Source organism: Narcine bancroftii, chromosome 3 (assembly GCF_036971445.1).
Source record: "Narcine bancroftii isolate sNarBan1 chromosome 3, sNarBan1.hap1, whole genome shotgun sequence".
Lineage (NCBI taxonomy): Eukaryota > Metazoa > Chordata > Chondrichthyes > Torpediniformes > Narcinidae > Narcine > Narcine bancroftii.
Genome location: NC_091471.1, coordinates 133828773 through 133852965, shown reverse-complemented (window position 1 = coordinate 133852965; position 24193 = coordinate 133828773). Strand labels below are relative to the sequence as shown.

General features: G+C 37.6%; 1 protein-coding gene across 6 annotated transcripts in view; it reads right to left on the bottom strand.

Moving 5' to 3' along the window:
* Nucleotides 1-24193, bottom strand: part of kiaa1109 (KIAA1109 ortholog) — a 479529-nt gene that overhangs the window by 117560 nt on the left and 337776 nt on the right. For 5 of the 6 annotated variants that reach the window (XM_069925175.1, XM_069925178.1, XM_069925176.1 and 2 more), the window contains 9 exons: nt 16935-16985; nt 14242-14448; nt 13062-13300; nt 10981-11225; nt 10779-10884; nt 9855-9952; nt 9209-9403; nt 3019-3187; nt 1114-1325 (listed from right to left, as the gene is read on the bottom strand). In XM_069925175.1, the coding sequence (XP_069781276.1) occupies nt 1114-1325; nt 3019-3187; nt 9209-9403; nt 9855-9952; nt 10779-10884; nt 10981-11225; nt 13062-13300; nt 14242-14448; nt 16935-16985 (1522 nt within the window). The remainder of the gene's footprint in view (nt 1-1113; nt 1326-3018; nt 3188-9208; nt 9404-9854; nt 9953-10778; nt 10885-10980; nt 11226-13061; nt 13301-14241; nt 14449-16934; nt 16986-24193) is intronic. The other variant, XM_069925177.1, reaches the window with a different exon arrangement.

Sequence of the window (24193 nt, the reverse complement as noted above, 5' to 3'; positions counted from 1 at the left end):
ATCTTAAATTATATTTCTTGGTTTGAGGACCAATGAGGAGGGCAAGGGCAAGGATGAGGGCTGTGGTGGACACCATGAAATTAAGAGCCTGAAAATGAAGGATTGGTAAAAATTTCTGTCTAAAATTATATGTAAGTGAAGTTTCCGAAAGCAATATTTGAGATGTGCAAGTCATTTTTCCCATTACATAATGGAAAGAAAACAAAGGCAAAAGAGAAAGCTTCAAGTGGATAATTCACATGAACTGAAATCCCCACCAATAGGTTATCTTAAAACAATATAAACTTTGGCTAATTGCTCAAAATTTTTAAAGAGTAGATGAATTATAAAAACCACAATGGTGTCAAGTTTAACTGATTGAATTATGTATTCTAACAGAAGTGAGTCTTAGGTGACAATAATTGGATTGGCAAAAAGAAATTTCATGAAATGTATGGCCACCTGGACAATGCCAAAGATGACTACAACTCCCAAAGGATGACTAAAACTCCAAAGGAAATGTGCCTTAAAGTAAATGATCAACTATGGAAACTAGTAGTTTAAAACCTCTGAAAGGTCTGGGATTAGATAAATTTCAACTTGCTTTTGTATATTTAGCATTATCTGTAGCGAAAAAATGTATTGCCAGTATGTGGAAAGATACAAATAAGATTGATATTAATAGATGGCATAATGAGATGAAATATTGCTTAATAATGGAAAAAAATCACATATGTTTCATGTGATAATTATAGTTTTTTTATTAATAAGTGGTTGTTATATTCAGAATATTTACATTTTGATTTACATTGATTAGATCTTAATATGCATGTTTAATTTTTCTTTTTTTTCTCTCTTTATGGCTCTCCTTAGGACAGTTGGCTGAAGGGGGGGGTTCTTTTTTTTTCTTTCTTTTTTTCTTTCATATATATAAAATATATCGTTCATGTTTAGTTTATTGTTATATATATTACTTATTATCTGTATTTTGAATGAATAAATAAAGTTTAAAAAAACTATGGAAACTAGTACAAAAAGACAAATTATAACTTTGTTAAAATGAAAATGTAAACATTATCAAAACTGCACTATAAGAGAATAGCAATCTGACACCTCACAGAAGAAACATAATACCTGTATAGTGCCAGTGATTGGCAAACAGATGCCCAAATCATTCACAGTCAGTTGCAAAAAGAGTGTGCCAAATGCTTGAGCAGAGGTCTGTTGAATCCCAGGTAGCTTGTCAACAACTTCTTTGGTAGCAACATGTATGTCCTTATGTAATGCCATTCGCTGTTCATTCCAGTTGTCGTAGGCAGCTTTGTAGTTTAGCCAGAAAAGTACAGCTTCAAAATAGAAACAAAAACTTGATGAACCAACTAATTATAATCAATTAAAATATCCACATTATGTTTTGCTTTGCTATTGTTCAATTGATTTTACAAGTTTTCAGCAAGATTTTAATGACAAATACAGAAGTTATTGGTAATAAGATGAAGGAAAACAAGAGTCAAGGCTTAATAGTGCACATCTTAGAATTAATCATTAAAATTTAGACAGACAGCACAGAAACAGGCCCTGCAGTCCATAACGCCTTGCCCCTCCCCCCCCTATACACCAATTGACCTATAATCCCCATACATTTTTGAATGATGGAGGAAACCCACGCCGACATTGGAAGAACGAACAAACTCCTTACAGACAGTGCTGGATTCGAACCTGGGTCGCTGGTGACGTAACAGCATTGTGCTATCCGTTACGCTAACCAGAGGATTAAATCATACATGGCTTTTAACAACATACTGCCATACGATGATCCAATGTTTACTCTTTCAAAATATTTAAACCAACATTCAGGGTCAAAATATTTTGTTTGAGTTTGATGATGTCATATATTTTAAGATTATATTCTGGACCGTTTTTGCACAAAATCTGAAGTAGATGGTAACAACGCAATTTCAGGCAGAATTTTGATATAACCATCTTTCACTTACTGCATTCTAATGGAGACATGACCATGGTTTAATTCAGTGAAGTTGAAAAGGCTATTATGATTAATTCTTTCCCCCTCTCTCCAATTTTTTAATTGATTATACTTTTTAAATTCTACCTTTAACCCAGCCATTATCCTGCCCTACCTCCAACTTACACCACAGATAGCAATGTTATCAATCGGAACACTGTTTAAAATGATCATCCATGTCTTAGTAATGCCTTTTCACTATTCTTTCTTTGGCTTGGTTTCGCGGACTAAGATTTATGGAGGGGTAAATGCAGGCTCGTTTGTGGCTGACAAGTCCGATGCGGGACAGGCAGGCACGGTTGCAGCGGAAAATTGGTGGGTTGGGGTTGGGTGTTGGGTTTTTCCTCCTTTGGCTTTTGTCAGTGAGGTGGGCTCTGCGGTCTTCTTCAAAGGAGGTTGCTGCCCGCCAAAGTAACCCTCTGAAATATAATTGCTCTGCCAATCTTGAACCCTCCCTCTTTTCCAAATCTAATTGTTCCATCATTGGCGGTGATATATTCAGCTTCCAAGGTTTGAAGATCTGGAAATTCAATCTGTCTCTGGAAAAACTAAGCGTGATTATCAGTGATATGAACCATTAGCTCCCTTGGTGTCTTCCATGATGCTGAATTACGTTCTCAGTATTTTCAGAATTTTCTGCTTCTGATTTTAGCAGCTGCAGTTTTTTTTACTACTCTGTTGCTCGCCAAAATCTACCTTTCTTGCCAAGTTTTGGTCATCTATCCCACAAGAATTACAAAACGTCCTGGGGGTGGTAGTATTGGGAAGAGAATTGGTGGGTCTGGAAATACTAATGGAGTGAGGGGAATGCTGGAGAGACAAAACTTTACAGCAATGATGCCATTGTGAATTAGCACTTGGGGGGGGGGGGGCGGGGGTGGTATGCCTACTGGACTTAGACAACACTGAATTCAAGTCCAAGGCTGAGCTGGGCCTGGTTAAATAAAGGAACATTGGACAGGTTACTTGGGTTTGGAAGCAAGAATCCAAGGGCTTCAACTGTCAGAAATTCATACCTCTGTCAAAGGCCACAGGCTGTGCATATATTATCGGTCGACTGAGTGTGATGAGAACAGCTTCTCTATCAAATGCACCGCTGATCTCTTCTTGCAATGCATTTCTCAATCCAATTCGTGTTTTGAAATATGCTACTTGATGAAAATCTGAACCAGCTTCTTCATAAACCTAAAATGAACATGAGAGGGAGAAAATCAAATGACATCAATAACCAGGCAAAATGAAAAAATGTGCTCAAAGTTAGAACCATAGGTCAGAAGACAGTGTGCTGTTTTGTTTCTTTTTGGGAACAATGAAAGAAGAACTTAGAATGACAAGAGGATCATTTAAAAAGCACTGGGAAAATTAGGTGGTTGGTTGTTTTTCATTGGAAGCTGCAAGAGAGGGACTTGGAACAACAAGAGGATCGCTTAAAAAAACATTGGGAAATGTAGGTGCTTGTTCATTTCTCAATGGGAACTCCAAGAGAGGGATGGAAGGAGAAGAGGATCATTTCAAAAGCACCAGAAAAGGCAGGTTTCTCTGTTTCATGCTGGGAACTGCAAAAACAAGACTTGGAACAAGAGGATCATTTAAAAAGCACTGGGAAAGGTAGATGCTTATTTAAATTTCTCTCTTGGCTAATAGCTAACAATGGGAAGGGACATTTAAGTGGAGTCACCATTGTGGGAGTAGCCAGGCCAAGAATGGGATTTTGAGGCTTTGATTTGAGAGGTGGTAGTGCAGGAGTTGAAGTAAGGACAACCCTTTCAAGAAACAAAAGGATTCAGCAAGAAGCCACAAGTAAAGACAGGTTTTCCTAACTTTTGTTTTTACTTCATAGATGGTGGGAATGGCAGCAGGACAGGGACATGCTCCTCTTGCAGAACATGGGTAGTCAGGAAAGCCAACAGTATCCCTGGCAACTTCATCTATGAGAAGTACATCCAACTGCAGCTCCTTACAAACCGTGTAAGCGAATTGAAGCTGGAATTGGATGACCTTGGATCATTCAGGAGGCTGAAGGGGTGATATACAGGAGTTACAGGGATGCAATCACACCTAGGAGGCAGGAGGAAGCTGGGTGACAGTCAGGAGAGGGAAGGGAACTCCCATTGTTAGAAACAGAAGTACCTTCACAGAAATTGCTCGAGACAAAAATTGAGAACAAAGAACATTTATTATACAACAATGCAAAGTATTCCCCTTACCCTGGGAATACACACACACACTGGGGCTCACCCAACTTTTATACAGTTCATTTCAGTATAGGAATACCCTCCCCCTTACATTCTTCTGCCTCCTGGATGAGTTTGGCATTAGGCAATCATGTCTGCCTACATGCTGTTTCTGTGAACTTGGAGGACCAGGGGGTATCCTGTCTGTGTCCCATCATGTCATTGTCCTTTTTCACACCTTCCTGACTCTCAGGGCTGACTAACTTCTTACATGCAGAACTCGCTAATTCTGTCTAAGGCTAGAAGACCCTTATCTTATTCAGACTAACTTTACTTCCTACATTCTAATATCTATTCTTATCCTATTCATACTGGCTTTATTCATTACACATATATCTAAACTAGTTTCCTCATTTTCATATTTTTATATCAGTTTTACTCATCTCTCACAATCCTCACTTTTCTTTTAGATCAGTGTTACTCATCTCTCACACTATGGCTGGCTGTTCCCCTCAATAAAATGTATAGCATTTTGTATACTGTTGAAGGGGACAGCCTTACCAGGGAAAAGCCATGGAGGTCAGATCTCTGGCACAGAGGCTGCCTTTGTGGCTAAGGAGGTAGAAAATGTGAGCTGTAGAGATAGGGGATTTAATAGTGAGGCGAACAGATAAGAAGTTCTGTGGAAGAGATGGAGAATCCCATGAGGTCTGTTGAGGACTTCAGATTTGTGGATCATTGGGCTCTCTTCCAGGGAAGTTGAGACCTGTACTGGTAGGTTGGTTTGCATCTGAATTAGAGGGATATCTTTGTGGGAAGGTTTGTTAGTGGTTTTCTGGAGGGGTTTAAACTAGATTGGTATGGGGATGGCAATGAGATTGCCAAAGCAGATAGTGGAGTGGAGGAGCAAAAAAAATTATATTAATACTGCAAAAAAAAAACCCCAGAAATTGAAGGGTTGTGTGTGATGGAAATTATGTTTTCAGGTGCATCTATTTCAATGCAAGGAGTATTGCAGTTCAAGTTTATTTATCATTCGATTGCACAAGTACAACCCATCAAAACACCAAACACGCAACCAGACATAATACACCTTCAGTCAAGCAGTACATATGAAGGACAAATATACATATACAAGAATTAAATATTGTTTAATAAATAGTTGTCTCAGAAGGTAGGTGTGAACAGTTCCTTTTGTCGTTCATCAGTCTCACCGCCTGTGGCAAGAAGCTATTTCTCAGCCTGCTGGCTCTGATTCTCCTGAAGCTCTTTCTGAATGGGAGCAGCTGAAAGATGCTGTGTGTGGGGTGAAAGGGGTCCCCAACAATTTTGCATGCACCTTTCAAACAACAATCCTGGTAGATCACGTCAATGGTGAGTGGGGAGGGAGACCCTAGTGATCTTCTCTGAAACTCTTATGGTCCCTGTGGATTTGCCTCCTATCCAATTCTCTATAGCATTAGTACCACACTTCACTACAGATGACCAGGACACTCTTAACAGAGAGTAGCCTTGCCCATTTCAATCTTCTCAGGAAATGTAGCTGCTGTTGCATCTTTCTGACAAGTGAGGAGATGTATGTCCAGGATAGGTCATTTGAAAAGTGAACTCCAAGGAATTTGATGCTCTTTACTCTCTCTACTGAATTATTAATGTGTAATGGACAGTGGTCAATCCTGTTCCTCCTGAAATCCATGATCATCACATCACAAATTTTTTTTACCTCTTCTATGCAGTGCGACTTATCGTTGTTGATGAGGCCACAGCCGTGAGGTGTGCCAGTGTTCAGCGTGATGGTGATCAATGTTCTGCTGCTGACCAGGACATATTGTGGTCTTTCCATGAGGAAGTCATAAATCCAGTTACAGAGAGGGGTGTTAAGTACCAGACAGGACAGCTTCTCCACCAGCGTGTGGGGAATGATTATACAAAATGTCAAGCTAAAGTCAATGAACAGCAGCCTGGCGTATGCAGTGCCGTTCTCTCAGTGGGTCAAGACGGAGTGGAGGGACAAGGCATCATCAGTGGAACAGTTTCTTCTATAGACAAATTGAAATGGCTCCAGTGTCTCAGGGAGGTGACACTCAAAGCACTTCATAATGGTGGAGGTCTCAGTGCCATGGGGCAGTAGTCAGTGAGGCCGATTATTGTCACCCTCTTTGGTGGGATGATGATGGCCGTCTTGAAACCTGCGGGGTCAATGGACTGTTGGAGTGACAAGATGAAGACATAGGTAAAGAACTCTATGAGTTGGTTCAGTCAGTCCTTCAGTCCCTGACCAGTAATGTTGTCTGGTCCCGCTGCCTTGTGCAGGTTCAACTTGAATAGGCTTCTCTCACCTCGGCTGCACTATGCAGGGGACCCTTTCATCAGGAGGACATGGAGCTTTCTTCTGTGCCAGCCAGTTCTTCTCATTGAATAGTCTATAGAAGATGTTCAGTATGTCCGGAAGAGAAACATCATTGTCTTTAACTCACAAAGTTTTATCTGTTATGGTCTTGATCCCTTGCCACATGCAGATGAACAGATGAGCTTATAGCAGCACATGAGATTATGACATGGTGGACATTGGTTAAACTTGGTTGAATCAGGGAAAGGACTGGTAGTTCAATGATGTGGGGTTCTGTGGTTTTAGATACAATCAAGCAGGAGGGATGAAAGGGGGAGGAGTAGCATTCCTTGTCAGGAAAACTATCACAGCTGTGCTCAGACAGGACAGACCAGAAGGCTCATCTACTGAGGCTATATGGGTGGAGCTGATGAATGTGTAAGGTATAACCACATTAACAGGGTTATATTATAGATCACCCAATAGTCAACGTGAATTGGAGGAGCAAATCTGCAGGGAGGTAGCAGACAGCTGGAGGAAACAAAGTTGTGATAATAGATGATTTTAACATTCCATATATTGACTGGAAAAGGGCTGTGTAGCTTAGAATTTGTCAAGTGTGTTCAGGAAAGTTTTCCAAATCAACATATCAATTTACCAACTAGAGAGAATCCAATAATGGATCTACTATAGGGAATGAGATAGGACAAGTGACAGAACTGTGTGTGGGGGAACATTTGGGATTCAATGATCATAATGCCATTAGTTTCAAGATAATTATGGATAAGGATAGGTCCATTTTTTCACAAGGACGTGCTTGGTAAGTGGAAGGCCATCAAAGGCAAAATTTTGAGAGTATAGAGATGTTCCTCTCAGGATTAAAGGCAAAATTAACAGAATAAGGAACCTTGATTTTCAATGGATATTTTGGATCTGATTAAGAAGAAGAGAGGTGTATAGCAGATACAGGCAACTCGGAACAAATGTGGAACTTGCAAGTGTAAAAATGCAAGAAAACTCAAGAAAGAAATCAGGAAGGCTAAAACAAGACATGGGGCTGCTTTAGCAGATAAGGGGAAGGAAAATCCTAAAAATCCTAAGAACAAAGTGATAGCAAGGGACAAAATTGGTCCTCTTGAAAATCAGAGTGGTTGGCTATGCGTGGAGTAGGAAGAAATAGGGGAGATCTTATATTTTTTTCTGCATCTGTTCTTACTTAAGGAAACTGGCACAGAGTTTTGGGAAGTATGACAAACAAGCAGGGAGGTCCATGGAACCTACACAGATAAAAGAGGAGGATGTGCTTGCTGTCTTAAAGCAAATAAAGGAGAATAAATCCCACAGTATGACAATGTACTGTGTCAGACCTTAATGGAGGCTAGTGTAGATATTGCAGATGTACAGTACAACTCCGATTATCCAAAATGGTCAGGACTATGTTGGATAAATGGCTTTTTTCAGAGAACTGGTCATTTTTAAAATAAGCCTAGTAGTAATAGCAAATCACTTGCAACAGTGTTTAAACAACAACAAACAACAAGGGAAGACTTTTTAAGCATTAAAATAATGTTCAATTCTCACCAAAAAAATGCTGGCTCCCACCAATCACTGACATCTCCCCACCAAGGCCCCGCTCCTGCCCAGGAGCCCGAGGTCCCCGGTCAGTTCGGCTCCAAAAGAATTTTGGATAAATGAGGATTTCTCATTTGTTTCAGGTATCTTCATTTATCCAAAATTTTTAAAACATTTTTTGGATAATTGAGGATTTTAGAGAATATGATTTTAGATAATCGGATTTGTACTATATTTAGCCACAGGTGAGGTGCCAGAGGATAGGAGGGTGGCTTTGTTTAAAAAATGGCTCCAAAAATAACCCTGGAAATTATAGGCCAGTGAGCCTGACATCAGTCGTAAGTAAGTTATTGGAAGGTGTTCTAAGAGATAGGATATACAAGTATTTGGATAGACAGGGACTGATTAGGGATAGTCAAGATGATTTTCTGTGTGGTAGATCGTGTTTAACCAATCTTGTAGATTTTTTTCAAGGAGGTTACCAGGAAAGTTGATGAAGGAAAGGCAGTGGATATTGTCTCACTGCACTTTAGTAAGGTCTTTAATAAGGTTCAACAGAAGGGGTTAGTCAGGAAGGTTCAGTCGCTTGGTATTCATGGTGAGTTAGTAAACTGGATTCAATGATTGGCTTTATGGGAGAAGCCAGAGAGTGATGGTGGATAATTGCCTCTCTGACTGGAGGCTTGTGATTAGTGGTGTGCCTCAAGGATTGGTGCTGGGTGCTATAGAACAGAAGGATTTGGGAATACAGATGCATAATTCCCTGCAATTGGTGTCACAGATAGATTGGTTGTTGAGGCTAAATTTGGAGTACTGTGTGAAGGTTTGGTCACCTAACTACAGGAAAGATATCAATAAAATTGAAAGAGTACATTTACCTGTCCACAATTTTCTTTAATGATAAAATTGAGCTCACATTCATCACTTCAGCTGGAAATTCATACTCAGATTATTAAATTTGGCATCACCTGTCATTTTTTGCAGATTTAAGGTATTAGTTTTTTTTAAAACAATGTTCATCAAGATACCTTTTTTCTTTTCATATCAATAAACTACATTTAATGCCCCAATTTACCAATTTAGTGTTCAGAAAGCTAATCAGTTCGCAATATAAATTTGGTAAATAGGTACCTGATGTTTGACAATTTGTCCTAATGCCAGGTTAAGATCGACCTGACATTTACCAAACAGTTTCAGATAGCTGCTGTTAAGGCCTGCACCTTGCTGCGTCTTAGCTTGGATACGATTTGAAAGCTCCAGTTCAATAAGTCCAGTCTCTAATCTTACAGCTCTCATGGAAGGAGTAGTTGCTGTAACTTGGATACCCTAGACAAGAAATGAGCACAGTATAAGCATTGAAGCTGCCTTTTTTTTTTACTACCAGTATTATACAGCAAGCTAAAATTATAGCAAAGATACAAAGCAATTAGAAATTCAATTAAAAAGTAATTATCATTATCCTGTCTAACTTTTATCCAATTTAAAATACACTACTTCTGTGTGCATCCATGTCATTCTGCATAAAGTTATAGACACAAAAGGATTTTTTTTCAGTACTGCACAATCTGTGCATTAGTTCTTTTACTGGAGTGCAAGTAACGGCAGAAGAACAGAGCATCAGTTCTGTCATGCTAACACCTTACATAATTAGCATCAGTAAATTATGTAAAAGCACAAGAATTTCTTGAGCAAAATTAGTGTTTCTATAACAGGTTCAAAAGAAAATGCAATAAAGAATGACTCCCATATTTAAGCATCGATATTTTATAGCAATTACCTTAAATTGTAGATTCAAAGAGTAGAGCAAAATCTTTGGCTTTTCTCCATCCATTAAAATGTCATGTTCATTCCACAGTGGTATAGGTTGCTCCCCTCCTGCAGATTTATATTAACATTACAAGTTTGTTGAAAGGGTATGCAAATGAAAATCGTTCATATTGAAATGAACATTTTCCACAGAGAGCCAAATTACAATCTAAATTACTTTTGAAGGTTACTCATAAGAAACTTGTTTGATAATTTTAATCATGTTTAAACACAAATGCCATTGTTCTCACTGCTCCATTACAGTCACGTCTTTCACTCACTCTTGCCCTGCTGCCTTCATGATATCTCTCACTGCTTCCCTTGGTTGTTCCACTTACCACATCCTGATAGCCCTAATGACACTCCTGGACCTGTGCTTACCAATACTGCACCCCACTGTTAAACATGATTAATCTGTACCAATCAGTACTGCACCCCAGTGTTACACAGAGCTGTACCCACCAGTATTATGTTATAAAGGCAGAGCTATACTCTGAGACTGGAGATGGATATGGACCTGGACGTGGAGTCAGGTTAAGAAGATTGGAGCTCAACTGACACTGTTCTTGCATATCTTTTACTGAATATATCATAAGCGTGCCTCTGACCCCAAATAACCTCCACAAATCCTAACCTCACAACCCAAGCCCCAATCTTATCTCATCATGTCCAAACCTCCGTGTGAACTTTCCATCACCTGCTCTCTTCACCCACCAACATGCCAACCCCACCCCTTTGAATATCAGCATCACATTTCTATTAACGTAGTACCATGCATGGAAAGGAAATAGGAAACAAGTAAATTGGAGTGACTGTGCTACTGAATTTTAATCTGGCTTGATCCACAAAGTACTCCTTCAATTAACTTGAAGCCAAAAGGAAATTTATTGCATACCTGATACTTTCTGAATAACTTCATTGACCTCTTTCATAAAAACTTTCTGTAAAAAGACCAGCTGATTCAAAAGGTCTGTTGTCAAGTTGTGCTCAAAAGAACCAACCTGCAGACAAACAGGCATAATTAATGTAGCCGAGGTTATTTGAATTTAAGTAAATATTAATTTGATATCAACAGTATTTCCCAATCACAGGCATACCTCAGCAACACATCGCAAATAGTTTCCTTGTAGGTAGTTGCCTTGTTTTAATGGGAACTCATCTGCATTCCAGGATTTGTCTGGGTGACATTCGTGCTCTTCCATAATGTACTCTCCAGACATGGTGACTTGTGGTAGATTAAGGCTGGCTGATGGAGGCAATGCTGCCAAATCAACAGGCGTTACTTTAGACTGGAATCGCAGCCTATGACTGGGCAGCTCAAATGTAAACCTTGTTTGCGCTCCTAGTGATTGGAAGAAAATATTTCATAATAAAATGCTTACATTGGTGCTATGACATCTTTAACTAACAGTTGGTGATAAATACATAACAAATTCCACTCAAAATAATATGGAAAGATGGTTTAATGTCTTTCTATTTGGAGAACATGTGGCACTATTACTACCACCAACAGATGCCTCAGTAACCAAACCCTTTTCATGCATTTTCCTCAATATTTGTGGCTTCTGACTGAGATTTAAATGTTAGGGAAGCTGCTTTATCCAAGCTTTAGTAAAGTCGTTGGACCATTTTAAATGACAGTAGTTTGAAAAGCATAATCTATTAATAGCTTTCTTTGGAATTAATTAGGCCACGGAGTTGTTCCAAATTTGCGAGGTTGGCTGGGAAATGGAGTGAAATCATCTTTATGTGGGTGATTAGTGACTGGGAATTTTAAGGTGGGAATACAGGCAGGTGAATTTTGGATCTCTTCCAAATTACTTTCAAGTTCAAAGTTCAGATTTATTGTCAAAGTACATAGATGACATCATAGACAACTCAGATTCTTTTTCTTTATCATCCACATACAAAACAAAGGAAACAGTGGCAGAGGCCAAGAACTTTATAGCATATGTGAATGTTACAATACAAGAATAGTAATAGAAACATTGATGGGATTAGGATCTGTCGATCAACAAGCAAAAATTTGGGATGAAAGCAGCAGTGTTTCAGAGGAAGTCAAATTTCTGAAGGGCAAAACATGAAGCCAGTAAATTGAGCAGCTGAAAGGTCCATTGTGAAGATATCAATAGATTAGGGCAGTCACAGATGCACTGAGACCATGAAAAAGGTAATAAGAGGAAATAGTAGTTAGGAAACAGTGTTTGTTGGAGACTATGCAGTTGGTTTCCATCCTACTTAAGCTTAATTGGAAAAAAAGGGGAGTACTTCTGGAACTAGATGACAGACATGCTATACCAAACAATCCTTAATATTTTGAAACATTTGTATTCCATGAGAATTTGACATTTACAGGGTAAGATAGTTGACCACATAATTGTTGCACTGTACACCAATAAAAACCCATTTCAACAACATGTAAATAAGCTACAGATATTTAGTGTATTTTACAATACTGAAATTTACATTTAATGGACTTCATTTAACTACAGTGTGAAAATTATTTGCAGCTTATAGGAAATAGTGACAACTTCACCATTATTACAACCACAAAACATAGTTCATGAACTTTAAAACTAATCACTCACAGGGTAAAGCTGTACTCCCTGTCCTAATTGTACATTCAATGCTGAGTTGCATTTAAATATAAACTTATGTAAAGCCTCCACTTTGTGTTTCAAGTAAGTCAGCAATTTCAATTATTCCATATTTAACAATAGTTCAGTGTAGCTCTTGGCATTTATTAAAATCCAAGCCACTGACTTAAAATACATTTATAATAAATGTGGCTCATTTCAAATAAAACCTACAAAATACAATTCAAAAAGGACGATGACAGACTTTATAAATTGTCTTAACTATCTATCATGCAATTACTGATTCCATTCCCATAAAATGGCACACTACTTTGGAGGCAAGTTTAATTAAAGAAACATCCTTGGCAGAGGTAGTTTGACATTTCTGCTCATTCTTTGCCATTTATTAAACTTTCAAAATACTAGGTTTGGAGCCACACAGTTAGCGCACGCTGTTACACCACCAGCAACCAGGGTTAGAATCCAGTGCTCTCTGTAAGGAGTTTGTACTTTTATAAATAAATTTAAAATGAAAAAGTTTTGATCATGAACATAACCGATCACAAAATTATAAGGTTTGCATGCCAGTGACACACTCATACCTGTCATTCCATGACTTTTCATCCTGCCCATTTTGTATTCCGCTTTAAGAGATGGTAGTAATGCAGCTCCAATGGTGATGCCATCAAATAAAGCACTAAATTTAAGTACAATTGGTTTCTTCTCCAAACCCTCTGGCAGCTGAGGAAATTCATTTGCTTCAACAGGGGTTTGATTGACACTCGAAGGCGGCTTCTCATAGGGTTGCGGAGTAGAAACATCCTCCTTTACCACTGGTATGCTATATACAAAAATAAAATCTGAATCTTGGCAAAAGGATCTTAATAACATGTCATAATTCTGTTTTGGAGCAGATTTTATGTTAAAGTACATTTGAAAGAGTTTTGAACTCCCATTTGGAGAATCAAACACTTTTTACTGTGACCATAAAATATTAAAAAGAAATATTAATCTTTTTTCCCCAACATTCAATAATCAAATCTGAACCAAATATTCATTGCTACAAGGCATATTTATTTTAGAAAATGAGGATGTTGATTATTTAGACATTGCAATGATGTGCTGGGTCAATTGCCTATCTTCTACAGTTACCTTCCAATATTTATTCAGCAAGGTACTATTGAGATTAAAATCTGCAATTGCTGATATACATCTATTGCCTATTATTTTGATGTGAGCTTTGACCACTGTGAGAAATCCAGCCATGGCACATCATGAGCTGTCTCATTAATGGAACAAGTTAAAGCTGTGTAATGCAGGTCAGTGCATTTTGCTAAACTGAAAACCAAAAGAATGCTGTACGTTCACTTCATGTCAGGTAGTGACAGTGGCAAGGAAAATGGCTAAGTTAATAATAAAGATGCATCACTTGACTCCCAAGCATTTCCAGCCTTCTCCTTTTAGTTTCAAGAATTACTGACTGTATTTCACTTCTTTAATTATTGAAATGGTGAGCAACCAGAAGCTCAGAATCTACACTGGATCACCCCAGTGTAGAGGAGAGCACAACATGAGCAACCAATCCAATATACTATATTGAAAGCAGTACAATTGGTGCTTGTACTGAAAGAATTACAAGTAAACCATTAGCATTGTTACCATGAATTTGGTGGAAACAACTATATTGACTTGTCTGCAGTTAGCAATTTTTATTTTTGCACGTTTTTAAAATCAATCAAAGCAAAATATTATCTTCAACTCGACTTTTTACAAACTGCTTACCATGTTGATGGCTGACGAATGAGATCTGAAATCTGTTTGGAGAGTTGGTGAGAACTCCGAACCATCATACTATGTAGTGTAGCAGGGTGTTGAGGAATATTGATACTGATTGCTCCTACTTTTATAACCATTGTGTTGTTGGTCTTCAATCCTCTCTGGGCACTGTACAGAGCCTGAGATTTGGCAATACTGCATTTCACTACAGTTCTAGAAAGATAAGCAAAAGACATCAACCAATGACACTGGAGATTTCAAACAAATGTTGCTTTGTAATATGCCATACCATGGAAACAAGCCATTCATCTCATCAAGTTATTTTGTTCACAAGCCGTCTAACTCAATCACATTCACATTCATTTCAAACAAACCTATTTTGAATCAACTATCCAATTTGTTTTCAAAGTATCAACTCAGCAATATGTAACACCAAAAATCCTTTTACTTTGCTCTTGGTCTGAGGATATTCCTTCCAACTTGCCCCTTAGGTGTCATGCTGAATTTGAATGTACTTTGTGACAATCCTTCTGGATCCATGAAAATAATATCAAAATTCAAGTTGTGCAGTTCTTCAATATTACATTATAACATTTCATAATCTTTCAACCTTTGTTGTCATGAACAATATACCTTTGCAAGTCATGATTCTACCTTTTCTATTTTTTCTATAATACCCTTAAAACAAAGTCTGCAAATTAAATTTCACCAACTTTTGGCATTTGTGCTGTATTTAGCTTGAGCACATTGTTGCCAAGCCCACAAAAATAAAATGTCTAAGTTGGTGGAATTTACCTTTACAGGTTTTTCTCGCTGGCTCTTCCTTTACCCGTTGTCATGCGGTGCATTAAAGTACAACTCGCACGATCCCAAACTTGCAGATATTATAGCTTCTGTGATAATACTGTTATGATCAGCCATGCAGGTGCTAGAAGGGAGCAAAGCATTCAAGAGTCAGCAGGTGGCCTTCAGTGCATGTGGGGTCAATGGGGATTTGCTCCTTGTTTGCAAATGAATGAAAAATGTAAGTCAGTGTTTGTACATTTTTCACCAATGTTAATTACTAGTTAAGAGATTAGCAAACAAACACTGATGATGTTATCACTTCTGTTAAAGAACACAATGCTTGTGTAAGGACTGTCATTGAAATCTCATGTGCATCAGTCAAGTTCCTTCAAGAAATTCCTTGTACAATAAATAAAAAAGGGACATTTTGACTGGAACTGATCATGATGTCAGGTGAGAAATGAAACAGGAGAAATTATATTGGAGAAATGCCAGTGAAATTACACTGAATTGTGTGCGCCTTTATAGAGAAAAAAGCTCCTGAATATAGGAGTGAACAGCATCTCAATTATGAGCCACAAGATTAATAAAATTAGCAATAATAATAAAGTATGGATGAAACAATGGATTAAAAACTGATAAAACCCCAGGACCTAGGCTTTCAAATGTAGTGGCTGAAGAGAGAAAAGGCATGATCTTCCAAAGTTCAATTCTGGAAGTTCCCAAAAATTGGAATGTAACAGACTATTATTCATGAAAGGTTGGAGAGGAGAAAAGGAAGTTCAGAACAGTTATCCAGACATCATTGGTGGAGAAAATGGTATCCATTGTTAAGGACATGATAGGAGCACACATGGAAAATTTTAACAGGACTGGGCAAATACCAAATTATGAAAACAAGACCTTATTTGAAAATCTGAGTTTGACATTGCAAATGACATAATAGATAATGGGGAACCACAGGAAATGGAGTTTAAGATGGCCTTTGAAAAGTCACCACACAAAGGGCTACAAAACAGAATTAGCGTATGTGGAACTGTATGTTATGGATATGGAGGGAGGATTAAATAAAGAATGAAAACAGAATAGGAAAAATATACTTTAGGTTGGGACGCTGGGACAAGCAGGGTGCTGCAGTAATAAAGCACTAAACAGCTTTGACATACACATGCAACTCCTTCATTACAGCCATTTGGTTAATGAGAAATTTGATTTTATGCAATGACAAATCACAACCTAAAAATTGAAACTACTGAATAAAATTTGTAATCAGAATTTATCTGAATAAAAAATGAATAAACATAATTTTTCAACTTGAAGATGATGTGTTTTACATGACAGAAAATTTGCATTACTGATAGTATTCTAAAAACACACACCACTGCCAAACCCCCGACCCCCATTCCCCCATAACATGGGTGTCATGTGTACCCTTATGAAATGAAAACAAATCTATCTTTACAAATGGCATGCTTATCTATGTACGAAATTATTCTAAATTTCCATGCATTGAGTTCATATTTGCATACATCTCTACTAAAATGATCGAGAAAAAAAAATCACAAAACCTTAAATATAATTAAACTTCAGCACTGAAAATTAGATTAGGATCATTTCGTTTTATAAACTGTATAAAAAGTAATTAAAAATATTTTTCTTTCAGTCAATATTTAGAAAGTCAAAGCTTCAAGTTAGTTTCTCCAAAATCTTACAACTGGTTGACTATTAAATTTCTGTCCAGCTTTCAACACAACACAAACCACAATATTTAAATGTACAATATTTAATGTTGTCCCTTACAACTTTCCCAGGATTGATTTAAGCACAGCATTAAGCTAATACTGAAGATATATATTTTTAAATATTTCAGCTAAGTTAAAGATGCAAGCCCAAATCATGCGGGTTTAACATACAGAAATTCTTGTTTGACTGTACTTGTAGGTGAAGTAGGAAAATCCTCCAGTCTATGCAAGATGGTTGTAGAGAAGGCAAGAAAATAAAAGAAGAACAAATGAAGTACAGACATTCATGCATAAATCTATATTCAAACAGTGGAACTCTTAATTTGCTTCTACTAATAGCTATTTAACTCTCAAAGGCTGAATAATATATTTAAATTTGAACAGGAAGGTCACATCTTGGGTAGAGTGGAGAATGCAGAACATTGCATTTGATAACTATACTGTGCAATGACCAATTCTTTGACTCTGCACAGACTAAAGGTTACCATATCAACAAATATATGTAATAAATTAAGGATTATATGAGCATATATTTATAATAAAATTCATCAACTCTGTGCACAAACCAATTGAATTTTTCATTGAGCAATCTGAAACTTGAAGCCATCATGTGTACAACAGATTTAAAATAAAACACAAATAAGAAAAAAAAGATAGATTTAAAATGTGTCAGTATTCACCAATAATCTGTCAACATCCAAAACCCTATCCCAAGCAAAAGGCTGTGTTGGTATAAAAGAGGCGAGTGGCTTTCATTTCAAGAGGAATGTGATGTTGAGGCTTTACAAGGCATGGGTAAGAATTCACTTGGAGTATTGTGAATAATTTTGGGCTCCTAATTTAAGAAAGGATGCGCTGACATTGGAGAGAGTTCAGAGGAAATTCACAAGATTGATTCTGAGAATGAAAGGGGTATCACATGAAGAGTGTTTGACAGCTCTTGGCCTGTACTTAATGTAATTTAGGAGAATGGGGGGTGGGGGGGGGGGGGAAGAGGAGGAATCGCATTGAAACATTTTGAATTTTGAAAGGCATGGACAAAGTAGATGTGGAAAGGTTGTTTCCCTTCATGGGAGAGTCTAAGACAAGAGGATACAACTTCAGGATTGCATCCACTTAGAACAGAGATGCAAAAGAATTTCTTTCGCCAGAGGTTAATAAATCTGTGGAATTTGTTGCCACAGGCTGTTGTGAAGGCCAGGTCATTGTGTGTATTTAAGGCAGAGATTGATAGGTTCATGATTAGCCAGGGCACTAAAAGGTTATAGGAAGAAGGCTGGGCAGTGGAACTGAGTGGGAAAATGGATTGAAAGGCAGGGCAGACTCGATGGGCTGAATAGCCTATTTTTGCCCTTTTGTCCAATGCTCATATGGTCTAACCGGAGGCCCACCATGACTGAAGTCCAAAAGCTATCACTTATTATTTCATATTGTTATTTAATTAACAATCTAAAATTGTCATTAGTTTTTTTCCCAATAATATTAAAACATTTTAAACAATTCATATTCATTTAAGAATTTGTGATTATCATAATATTATGCCAGAAATCATACTATTGAATCATTTGGTATGTGTTGTTCCACAATGAATATTTCTGCAACACAAATTGCTTGAATTGGGGCAATTGAGAAATGAACAAATGGTAAGAGCAAAGATGCATCTCCTTTGTGTTGGAACTGAAGAGAGTGAATTACAGTTATACCGGTACAGAAAATGAAATTAAATTGGATGGAGGATAAAAAAAATAAGAAAAGAACCAACAATCAGATAACACTGGTTGCATGTTAAAGGGGAAAGGACACTTCTCTGGGCTGGAGAGAGAACAATTATCAGTCATTAATATAGAAGGAGCATAACAAAAGAATCCTCATGACTCTGAATGCCATGGGGTTGTTAACCCTTAAGGTACTCTACTGTAAATAATATCAACCTGAAAGTGACCCTTGATTTTATGTACATTCATCATATTTGCAAGTGAGGACAGATGCAAAATATTTGTATGTTTTAACAAGTTCCAGATTCACTATATCTTTTCCTGCCTCTCTCTAGCAGAGCCTGACATTTTTGTTGCACCTTTTGTTTGTCCACTAAAGATATGAATGACAAGACATTTCACCATGAGCACAAGACAAAGTACAACAATTCAGATTTATTGTTAGAGTACATACATGACATCACATGCAACCCTGAGAATTTTTTCCTGTGGGCTAGGCAGAATTACCACTTGTTGGTAATGCCAAAAACTGTACTCAATGAACACATGTAAACAAATAAAGGAATATAAACAAAATTGACTGTGAAATAGAGAAAAAAAAATCAAGAGTCTTTAAATGAGTCCCTGATTGAGTTTGTTGATGAAGATTCTGATGGTGGAGGGGTAGCAGCTGTTCCTGAACCTGGTGATTTGAATCTTGTGGCACCTAGACCTCTTTCCTGATGGCAGCAGTGAGAACAGAGCATGTGCTGGGTAATGTAGATACTTGATGATTGCTGCTGCTCTCCAACAGTAGCGTTCCCTGAATACGTTCTCAGATGGTGAGAAGGGTTTTGCCTGTTTTGTCCTAGGCTGTGTCCACTACCTTTTGCAGGACTTAAACTTGGGAGTATTGGTGTCCCCATACCAGACTGTGACGTAGCCAGTCAGTATACTTTCCACCATACATCTGTAGAAATTTGCCTGGATTTCTGATATCATACCAAACCTCTCGAAGTCGAGGTGCTGTCGTGCTTTCTTCATGATGCCATTAGTGTGTTGGGCCCAAGAAATATTCTCCAGGATACTAACTCCCAAGAATTTAAATTGCTCATTCTCTCCTCCTCTGATTTTCCAATCATCAATAGATCGTAAATTGTTGGTTTTCCCTTCCTGAAGTGAACAAAGAGATCCTTAGTTTTGATGACATTGAGTGAAAGGTAATTGTTGGTGCACCATTCAGCCATGTTTTCAATCTCCCTCCTGCATACTGATTCATCATCCCTTTTTATATAACACCTTACCATAATATCATCAGCGAATTTTGTTGGTGCTGTTTTCATACTAAGCCACATAGTCATAGGTATTCTGCATGTAGAGCAGGGGTCTAAGAATGCAGCCCTGTGGTGCCCCAGTACTGATGGAGATTGTGAGGATTTTATTACCAATCCTCAGATTGTGGACTAGAGGTGAGGAAATCCAGGATCCATTGCACAGTGGAGTTTGCTGATCAATTTTGGGGGGATGATGGTGTTGAATGCCGAACTGTAGTCAATAAAGAGCATCCTGATGTATGCATCATGGTTATCCAGGTGTTCTAGGGCTTTCTGTAGAGCCAGTGAGATGAGCCACCGTAGACCTATTGCTATGGTAGTCAAATTGGAACAGATCTATGTTGCCACTCAGACAGGAGCTGATATGCTTCAACAACAGCTTTTCAAAATACTTTGTCACTGTTGATGTGAGTGCCACTGGTCAATAGTCATTTAGGCAGGTTGCCACACTGTTCTTGGGCATTAAACCATTAGATACCATGCCTTGCTGGAGTGAGATGTTAAAGATATCTGTGAATACATTGGCAAGTTGGTCAGCACAGGTTTTCAATACTCGGCCAAGTACTCCATCCGGACTGGATGCTTTCTTAGAATTCACTCTCCTGAGAGCATCAATTAAGTGTAACATAACAGAAATCTACGTATTAACCTCAACACCTGATCCCTCATGCTTGGAGGTTTGCAGTCCCTCTATTATATTATCTTTTTGCAGTATGACCTTTTGAAGATTATCATAAGAACATAGGAAATTGGAGCAGGTGTAGGCCATACGGACCATCGGGCCTGCTCTGCCATTCAATAAGATCATTGCTGATCTGATCATTGACTCAACTCCACCTTTTCCCCAAATCCCTTAACTCCTATTTTATGTAAAAATCTATCTAACTTATCCTTAAATATGTTTAATGAAGTAGCGTCAACTGCTTCCCTGGGCAGAGAATTCCAAGATACACTACTCTCTGGGAAAAACAGTTTTTCCTCATCTCAGTCTTAAATCTCCTCCCCTGAATCTTGAGGCTGTGTCCCCTAGTTCTAGTCTCACCTTCCAGTGAAAACAATTTTCCTACCTCTATCTTATCTATCCCTTTCATAATTTTATATGTTTCTAGAATGAGAAGAGATCTTATTCTTCTAAATTCATGAGAGTATAATCCCAGACGATTTAGTCTCTCCTCGTAGGTCAACCCCCTCATCTCTGGGATCAACCTGCTAACCCTCCTCTGGACTGCCTCCAAGGCCAGTATATCCTTCCTCAAGTATGGAGACCAGAACCATACACAGTACTTCAGGTGCGGCCTCACCAGTGCCTTGCTCTTGAATTCGATTTCTCTAGTGATGAAGGCCAACATTCCATTTGCCTTCTTTATAACCTGCTGTACCTGCATCCCAATTTTTTATGATTAATGCACAAGTACCCCCAAGTCCTTCTGCACTACAACATGCTGTACTTTTTCACCACTCTTCTATTTTTCCTACCAAAATGGATGACCTTGCATTTATGAACATTGTACTCCATCTGCCAGACCTTTTCCCACTCACCTAACAACTTTATCCTTCTGCAGCTTCTCCACATCTTCTGTACAATTTGCTTTTCCCACTCAATTTAGTATCATCTGCAAACTTGGCTTCATTACACTCTGTCCCCTTTTCCAAATCATCAATGTAAATGGTGAACAGCTGCGGACCCAGCACCGACCCCTGGAGCCCCCCCACTTACCACTGTCTGCCAATCAGAAAAACACCCATTTATCCCAACTCTCTGCCTTCTGTTAGTTAACCATTCCTCAATCCATGCCAATATACTTCCCCTGACTCCATTCATCTGTATCTTAAAGTCTTCCAGTGCGGCACCTTATTAAACGCTTTCTGGAAATCCAAATATATATCAACCTGTTCCCCTCTATCCACTGTAGCCATTATATCCTCAAAAAACTCCAGCAAGTTTGTCAAACAAGGATTTATCAAAAAAAGACGCACAACAGACAATATTTGTAAATTTATTAACTTAATTCATGCAGTAGAAGGAAATAAAGCACCTGCAGTAGCAGTTGCTTTAGACGCAGAGAAGGCCTTCGACAGAGTAGAATGGAATTACTTGTTCAAAGTATTGCAAAAATTCAGTTTACCGGAGAAGTATATTAATTGGATTAAAGCATTATATAAGGGACCGTTAGCGAAAGTGACAGTAAATGGACATGTATCAAAGCAATTTAACTTAAGCAGGTCAACGCGGCAGGGATGCCCACTATCACCATTATTGTTTGCGCTAGCTATAGAACCACTAGCAGAATCGATAAGAATAGATAATAATATAAAAGGAATAAAAATAAAAGACAGGGAATATAAAATCAGTCTATTTGCGGATGATGTGATAGTGTACTTAACAGAACCAGAACTATTAATAAAAGAACTATATAAGAAATTGAAGGAATATGGAAAAGTGTCGGGATACAAGATAAACGTAAATAAAAGTGAAGCAATGCCTATGAATAACGCGGATTTCTCAAAATTTAAGAAGGAATCCCTATTCAGATGGCAAATGCAGGCAATAAGATACCTAGGTGTACAAATAAACAAAAATCTAGGCCAATTATATAAACTCAATTACAATCCACTAATGAAAAAATTACAGGACGATTTAGAGCATTGGAAAGAGCTACCACTAACACTGATAGGAAGGATAAACTGTATTAAAATGAACATTTTTCCAAGGATACTATACTTATTTCAGGCATTGCCAATACAACTGACAGAAAAATTCTTCAAAGAGTTAAAGAAAATAATAAGGAAATTTTTATGGAGAGGGGGGAAACCGAGGATAGCACTAGATAAATTAACAGAATGGTATAAACAAGGAGGCTTACAATTGCCAAACTTCAAAAATTATTATAGAGCCGCACAATTAAGGTACCATTTGTTTTATCAAACAAGGGAAAAACCAGACTGGACGAGATTAGAATTAGATAAAATAGGGGAAAAGATACCTGAACACATATTATATAAATGGGACGAAAAATTGGTACAACATAGAACTTCTCCAGTATTACACCATCTCCTCAATATATGGAAGAAGATTCATGTAGAAAGAAATAAAACAAATTATCAATTACCAAAGCTAATATTGACGCAAAATAAGCTACTCCCTTTTACAATAGACAACCTTTCCTTTAGAAAATGGGAAAAAAAAGGGATTAAAAGAATAGAAAATTGTTTTTCAGGAAGTAGATTCTTATCCTTTGAACAAATGAGAGATAAGTACAATATAACTGGAGATACAGCGCTGGCATATTACCAACTGAGATCCTACTTGAAAGATAAATTAGGAAGCAATTTGAGTTTACCAGAGAGAAGTAACCTTGAATATGTGATTACAGATACAATGTTAATCAAAAGATTTATAACAAATATGTATATTAAACTGCAAGAAAAGGAGAATGAGGAAACAAATGGTAAAACTAAACAAAAATGGGAACAAGATTTAAATATAAAGATAAAAAAGGAAACATGGGAGAAATTATGTTCTGGAACGATGAGAAATACAATAAATACGAGGCTGCGTATGATACAATATAATTGGTTACACAGACTATACATTACACCGCAAAAGTTAAATAAATGGGACCCAACAGTATCTGATAGATGTTTTCGATGTAAAAAAAAGAAAGGGGAACAACAATTCATGCAATCTGGACATGTGACTGAGTAGAAAAATTTTGGGATGATCTCAATCAGATATTAAATAAAATAACAGAAAACAATATACCAAAGAATCCAGAGATCTTTCTCCTAAGTAACATAAAAAATAAAGAATTTGGAATTGACTTGGAAGATGCACAAAAAAGATTTGTTAAGATAGCCCTAGCCGTAGCAAAAAAATGTATTATGTCAACCTGGAAATTGGAAGATAATTTGAAAATACAACAATGGTATATAGAAATGAATAAATGTATTCCATTAGAAAAAATAACATATAGTTTAAGAAATAATATTGAAATATTCGAACAAGTATGGGAGCCTTACATTAAATACAATAGCGAAAACCTACCGGGGACAAACATTACCTAAGTTGATGGAAGGAAAAGGAAAGAAAAGAATGGACTCTGTAGAATTTCTGGTGTATTTTTGTTGAATGACAACATTGTCTGACTGAATTAATGCAACCTAGATTGTATACCTAAAATGGATGAGGGGGGGGGGGTGGGGGGGTGGTTTGGGAGGAGGGAGGGGGGGGGGGGGGAGAAAAAGTCACTGTAAATGTGTGAAAAAGAAAAAGTGTATATCATGGCTATTGTGATTTATGGTGTGAAAAATAAAAAATTTTAAAAAAAGTTTGTCAAACAAGACCTGCCCTTTCTGAATCCATGCTATGTCTGCCTGATGGAACCTCTTCATTCTAAATGTC